Source organism: Dreissena polymorpha, unplaced genomic scaffold, assembly GCF_020536995.1.
Source record: "Dreissena polymorpha isolate Duluth1 unplaced genomic scaffold, UMN_Dpol_1.0 chrUn008, whole genome shotgun sequence".
In the NCBI taxonomy this organism is placed as follows: domain Eukaryota; kingdom Metazoa; phylum Mollusca; class Bivalvia; order Myida; family Dreissenidae; genus Dreissena; species Dreissena polymorpha.
In genome coordinates this window covers 863,448-870,735 of record NW_026273322.1, presented here as the reverse complement: position 1 = coordinate 870,735, position 7,288 = coordinate 863,448, and the positions used below count along the sequence as shown (strand labels likewise).

Genomic DNA, 7,288 nt, shown 5'->3' with positions numbered 1-7,288 from the left:
AATACGTTGAGTAACGTTTAATATTGAAGATAAATGACTCGTGTATGATATTAACCTTGTAAATGTTACCAAGTTGTTAGAGCAGTATTATTTAAACATGAAAAGAAATTCATTAGCAATTGCAGATTATGGAACAATATACTCAATACAAAATAGACTATTCAAAAGAAGCCTGCAATGCACAATTTCTGCTTCATAATTTTATTTAAATATGCCTCAACAGGTTAATATCGAATACATGTTCCACGTGTTTTCATATGAAATTCAATCAGCCAAGAAACTCATAGCGACAAGCGTCCAAACGTCTAGACGCAATTACCACAGGCGCTGCTGATCCAGGACCGGAAGTAGGCGACGCCGGCATAAACGCTGGGATGCGTGACCACTCCGTTGAGATGGCAGCCGCTACGTCCCCATGACGTCACACCGGCAAGTCGTCCGCCGCATACCAGCGGACCGCCGCTATCGCCCTGGAAAATACATAACAAATGCATGAGAATTCATCACACGATCCATATGTGTTTGAATATAAAATAGTATGCTTACTTGTATGAACAGCTGTATCAGCCGAGTTGGTTGTGTGGCATCGTGGCGCACGAGAGGTGCTGACTCGAGTACGCCACTTGAAACAATTAAAGAGACTGACAATCGTTCTCTTCACTCATTACCAAAATGTAATATTCCATTTATTAGCTTTGTATGCAAATTACTCGTTAAATAATTAAACAAATCAATAACTAGTTTATTTCAAGTTATTGTTTCCTCTTAAAACGATGGCACTTGACCGAATTGACGAGCCGGATACTCGTTCTCAAAAACCAATACAACAACCATGTTATATTCCTTTGATACCTACCGCGTTCTGCATACTACACGTGAAAAAATCCTTAACAATTTTATGGCAATATTTTATTGCGCCAGTCGACTTAACTCCAATGTGTAATGTTCACGTCACTTCCTGGGTCGAGTATACAATGCATTTCGCAACCTCAGCGCACGGACTTGACGGAAACCAGCATAAATAGATCAAATCCCTGTCGTACAGGCTAAGCAGGGACGACACTTTCCGCCTTAAAGGGATCTTTTCACGGTTTGGTAAATTGACAAAATTGAAAAAAGTTGTTTCAGATTCGCAAATTTTCGTTTTAGTTATGATATTTGTGAGGAAACACTATTACTGAACATTAACCATAGTCCAATATAGCCATTATATGTATCTTTTGACGTTTTGAAAACCTAAAAATTATAAAGCGTTGCAACGCGAAACGATTAAATAACTTGGAGAGTTCTGTTGTTGTCATTTAAATTTACGAAACTACGAAGATTGCTTATATAAGGTATGAAATCCTTCAACTGTGTATACATGGCGGCATAGCCGAGAGGATTAATGCGTTTTTACTTCAGACTAATTCGAGGAATCCGGGGGTCACTGGTTCGAGCCCTGGTACCGGTTACTTTTTTTTACTTTTTTAAATTTTATTCTTGATTTTTTACTGGAGCTTTTAAGATCCAATGTTTAAATTTATCAATATAAAGCATTCAATGACAAACTTCAAAATATGCCAAAATCTGTGAAAAGGCCCCTTTAACTGCATGTTTGCTAAGAAGAGACTATCTTTGCACGAACAATATCATACAAGCGGAAGGTGTCGTCCCTGATAAGCCTGTGAATACACTTTACGAACATGCATTGAACCCTCTTTTCACAGAGCGAGGCTCATTTATACACTCCCCCTGTATTTAGAACATCTGTGTTTATGGGAAGTCTATGGCAATGAGTCAAGGTTCTGGAATACAGTTCTGGTTATTCAGAGACGTGGATTAGTTCTAGATGCAATCATCCAACTCATTTACAATCCAAAGGTTCCCAGAGTCATAGCAAAAATTATCAAAGGCTCTGGGAGTCCGATTATATGGACAAAGATAAGTTCCAGATCATTGCAAAGAGAAGGCGAAACATCCCTATTTTAGTAAGTGTAATTGTCGGGAACAGCCATAGTTAACAGCATGTTTAACATCTTTTGCATAAATACGACATGTATATGTAAAATTTATCGGAATGGGTAATCATGAGTTCTTATTTTACCACTATATAGCACGAGCTGGTATAGTGTATGAGTTAACCCGAAATGGATGTGGATTTAGAGCGAAATAATCGGGGAAAGAGTTGATCTGTTAGCGACGACACTCACATTACACGATCCGGAGCCGTTGGCAGTGTCCTCTCCCTTGACGCACACGTGCTGAGACAGGATGTTACTGGCGCCCCAGGCTGAGCGGCACTCCGTCGAAGACAGGACCCGGACATTCGTCTTCATCAGCAACGTGGCACCACTTCCGGTCTCTGTTTGAATACAGAAATGATTCGAATTGAGTCCAATGTGGTTATAGTCAACCACTAGCTTACGTTCCAAATAACAAATATCGTAATTTAAACCAATGTATAACTTCAAAGAAAAACCGTGTCTTAAAAGTATGTCCTTAAATACGCTAGGAAGATCGTTCAATATATTTATTTATATATTTGATTCTTTTCTCTGGTTTATAGAAAACAAGATGCGTTTGTCAGAAACACTATGTCCCCTTCTGCGCCGCTTTGAAGCTTTATATTTGACCTTTGACCTTGAAGGATGACCTTGACCTTTTACCACTCAAAATGTGCAGCTCCATGAGATACACATGCATGCCAAATATCAAGTTGCTATCTTCAATATTACAAAAGTTATGGCAAATGTTGAAGTTTGACGCAAACATACAAACAAACCAGCATACCAACAAACCAACAGACAGGGCAAAAACAATATGTCCCCCCCCCCCCCCTATAGTGGTGGGGGACATAAAAATCAGTGATTTAAAAAGATTCAGTGTGTCAAATAACAGTTACAAGTATTTATGTTCCATTTTTTGTATATCATCTTATGCACGGTCATGGTTTAATGTAATAAAATCGCAAAGTAAATTAGATCACTATGTTAAGTGTAAAAAGGATTACATGTATACATCTGAAATATACATTTAATTTGTTGATAATGATTGCCAAAGAAATATATTTGTTTATTTCATGCTTTCCGGTGGTTGATAGAGAAATATCAGTGGATAAAAACTGATAATTTCCATGTTTCAAACAGTGTAAATTATCAGTGAAAATTATCGATAATTTACTGTGAAATTACGTCATTTTTGACGAAATGACATCATCGTCACAGCGAAATTATTTAGTTCAACTATTTAACAATGTATATAAAATGTGGGGGAAAAAAAATTGTCGGATTCGGTGGATTATCGATTTTAAATCACTGGTGATCATAGAAAATATATATTTCCACTCGTGGCTGCGCCACTCGTGAAAATATTATTTTCTATGATCACTCGTGAATTAAAATCGATAATCCACCGAATCCAACAAATATCCTCTATGTAATATGTTTTTTATAAGTATTTCATTTTTTTGTTCGTCTTTTTGAAAATGAAATAATTGCATACAAAATGCTAGCACGCAACATTACTAACCTGTGGTTCCCCATCCGCTGATGACGCAGATTTGATTCTGGAAGTTCTGGTTGCTGGTTGCCAGCTCGATGATGTTCTTCGAGATGTTGAAAGGCGTTCTGACATTGTCCAGCTTCAGGAGCGCTACGTCGTTCGGGAACCCGCCGGGGCCTTGGTTGTAGCTGGGGTGCTTCAAAGAAGACATAATAAAATACATACATAAATAATCATAGATTATTTTTTTTTATAAAATGTATGAATTATATCTTAACAAGAAAAATAATATTCCTGACTATAAGAAAAATATATCGTCCCCTCCCCGCGAAAATGGCCAATCTCAGTTTCGGCACGAAAACGGGTTTTGACATTTTAGCAATGGCGAAAACGGCCCGCTTCTCCCTCGTATAATTTCAAGGTCCTATCCAATCGGCTTACAACGTTATAACATGTGTGGATTTGGCGATGTTCGATTGGTTGGAACGAAAAAATTCCAAACTAAATGAAAACAAGTCAAAACAATATGAGTAAATTGTCTGACTTAGGCTTAAAAAGGTTGAGTTAAGCTTGAGTTAGACAATTTTCTCATATTGACTACAGAAACAGTCAAAAGTCACATTAGGATAATTGTATTGATATCTAAAAAGTCATAATACAAAGTATAAGCTTCACTGTCTAATTTAAAAAATTTATATTAAGTCATTTCCTTCTCCTGAAAACTTGTAAATATTGAGATTGGGTTTTTTTGCGGCGGGGACGATATGTCCGTTTCATGATGATCATCGACCGAAATCGTAAAAATGATACGCGTGTGTAGCGCTTTTCATGTAGGGTTTAACTAATTTATTCCTAGCGTCTAGAAAAAAATGCCTTAGCATGATGCGGCGTCTCATCAGAATCTGCGCTGTTTGATTAAAGGAATTCTGTAAGAAATATTCTAAATATTGAAATAAATATTCTAGACATCCCTAAGTTTGGAAATAAATTGATCTAATTTAGAAGGATGGGGGAGTCCACTAGCCATAAATGGGTTAACTTGATTGCTTTAAAGGCCTAAGTGGTGGTCGTATTGGGAACATAAAAGCTTTTACTTCTAGTTAGCCCGTGTTCCCAAAGGCAGTGATATTATGTAAATATATTGTCTTCCTTGTTATTTTAATTTTTTTAAAGTACAAGAAATATATTCCAGATATTTAAGTTTTCGATTAAATTATATGTTTTATTGGTGAATAAATTTATCGTTTACGGACTTAGAATTTTTGCGTTATTAATGCAAACGAGCATGCTACGTAATTGCAAATAACATCAAAACAAGGCCCGTGATAGTGTTTTTATATCATTTGCAGGCATTTTTACAGATATAAATTGGGTCTATTGAAAATAAGGTATCGATTCAACAATACACTTGGGAGTGTCGTTTTATGTTTTTCATTGTTTTACCAACATATTGTACAACATATTATAGTCAAATTGCTTTTTCAGAAAAATGGTATTTTTTTCGTTATAATATGATAATATGATTATTTATCATTCAAAATGATGTTTTTACTAATTAATATCATAGCCACACGCTAACCATCTTTGTTAGCGATTACCAAATTTCCGAAATAAATCATAGAAACAACAGAATATAGTTACAAGTTAGTATTCAGTTATGGTGCGTTCCATTGGGTAATTAGCAATGGCCGTTACTGATTGGTGAACTATAAAAAGCATGCATTATTTTAATTGATCGGAGCTTTGAAACATATGTTACACATTTTTGAAAACTGAACTTTGCTTACCATGATGATTTGCTGGATATAGAACCAGATGTAGTTGCCAGGATTGCTGTAGTCGTGGAGGTCAACAATAACAGCCAAGTTGACAGTAGACCTAAACAACCGAATGATACGCATTCAAACAAGCATTGTTTCGAATTCAACGATAATTTTACTTGATAAATAAACTTATCGTGATCGTTTGATTGACGATAAAATGGTTATGTTCCGATTAAGAGAACTTGCTACAATAACAAACTATGCCAATTTTATTGTCGCTGTTATACAAAACGAATAAGAAACAATAAATGAGTCGTGTACTGAGAAAACTTGGCATAATGCTTGTGCAGTCCGCACAGGCTATTCAGAGACGACACTTTCCGCCTAAACTTGATTTTTGGTAAGAAGGGACTTCCTTAGAACTAAAAATACCATAAAAGCGGAAAGTGTCATCGCTGATAAGCCTGTGCGGACTACAGAGGCTATTCTTGGGTGACACTTTACACACATGCATAAAGCACAGTTTTTGCAGAACAAGGCTCAAATACATAGTTAGATTCTGATTTGTTTCGTGTCCCAACATTTGACTTAAAATTCTGAATTGTAAATCAATAGGCATCCTCTGTCACGGAAACCATAGCTAATAGTTTTCCTTTTGCTTTAACCCATTTATGCCTAGCGTCAAGAAAAAGGCCTTTGCAAACAGCGTAGACCCAGATGAGACACCGCATGATTCGGCGTCTCATCAGGGTCTGCGCTGTTTGTTTATAGGAATTTCTGTAAGAAATATTCTAAATATAGAAATAAATATACTAGACATCCCTAATTTTGAAAATAAATTGATCTAATTAAGAAGGATGGGAGAGTCAACTCGGCATAAATGGGTAAAACCCTCAAAATCCTCCCGTAACTGACTGTCCTTCCACGCAGTGTGCCGCCGTCAACGCCCAGCCGTTGGCGATGATGGATCCTCCGCACGAGTGGTAGTTGTTGTTCAGGAGGGCGATCTGGTGCGGGAACTCCCCCTGTGTTGCCTGCTGGCCGTTGATGATTCGGCTCGACTGATTCGAGGGCATGTTCAGGTAGAGAAGGTCCGCGGATACCAGACCTGAAATGTGAGAAAACAAACCGGTAAATTGTGTGCTCATATCTACTTCGTGATTTAACTATTGGGTATCGAAGTAATGTATACAGTAACTTGAAGAAAATATTTCTAAATAAAAGACGCGAATCACATCCGTCATTTATACATAAGTAATATTAAAAACATGCATTATAACTCACCGAAGGCGATCGTAGCGATGACAAGAAGTTTCGCATCCATTTTGACTTGCCGTTAATCTCCTACTCTGAATAAATGCGCCGGAACAGCGGTCACTTTTATACGCTGACGACCCCGAAGTCTTGACCTCTCTAGAAAGGAACACACCATCTGGACCTCTTAAAAGTAATTGTAAGGGCCATACACCAAGGTGTTCACCCACTCGTGTTTTATAGCTTGTCCGTTTTCGCGAAAGACCAAGACCCTGGCTCCGTTGAGATGGACTGACCTGATGACATATTGACATATCCAATACCGGGTATACAATGCAGGACTAATCGTTATCAAACTCGAGTATAATTAACCGAGTTAAAAACAGGCGCATTTACAACTTACAGTCATTTAATATTGCCACGTAGGCTTGCCGCGCTAGATGACCAGTACTTGAAACAGTAATTTCGGTACGTTTGTTGAAATGTTAAAAGTCATGCTAAGTTTTACAATCGTGTTAAGTGCATTGTTTTTTACACATGGGTATTTTTACAAACAATTAAATATAAGTGGCGCCGAATCTCAAAATTCGACGGCCTTAAAAGAGTAAGGCACTAGATTGAAAACAAAATATTCAACAAATGCCAACGCAATTCCGGTTCCATTCTCATTTTGCGAATTAACGTTTTTTCGACAAGAGAATAAACGTTGCTTGATTAATTATGCTAAAATCATATTGCACAAGCATAAATGCGCTTACGGTCTCTCGCCACACACACACAAATCTATG

General features: G+C 37.3%; 1 protein-coding gene across 1 annotated transcript; it reads right to left on the bottom strand.

The window, feature by feature from the left end:
• Window positions 1-185: 185 nt before the first annotated feature.
• On the bottom strand, window positions 186-7,158 carry LOC127863426 (fibrinolytic enzyme, isozyme C-like). The gene is made up of 6 exons (XM_052402950.1): window positions 6,531-7,158; window positions 6,162-6,354; window positions 5,271-5,361; window positions 3,511-3,679; window positions 2,193-2,344; window positions 186-470 (listed from the first exon to the last, which is right to left on the bottom strand). Exons 1-6 carry the CDS (start codon window positions 6,568-6,570, stop codon window positions 306-308), a joined length of 810 nt encoding a protein of 269 aa, XP_052258910.1. The 5' UTR covers window positions 6,571-7,158; the 3' UTR covers window positions 186-305.
• Window positions 7,159-7,288: the final 130 nt, after the last annotated feature.

Coding starts and splice junctions, on each gene's coding strand:
- LOC127863426 (XM_052402950.1), bottom strand. CDS start 6,570: ATGGATGCGAAACTTCTTGTCATCGCTACGATCGCCTTCG. Junction 3,680..5,270: donor ATATCCAGCAAATCATCATG/GTAAGCAAAGTT, acceptor TCTTCTTTGAAG/CACCCCAGCTACAACCAAGG. Junction 471..2,192: donor ACGGCTCCGGATCGTGTAAT/GTGAGTGTCGTC, acceptor TGTATTTTCCAG/GGCGATAGCGGCGGTCCGCT.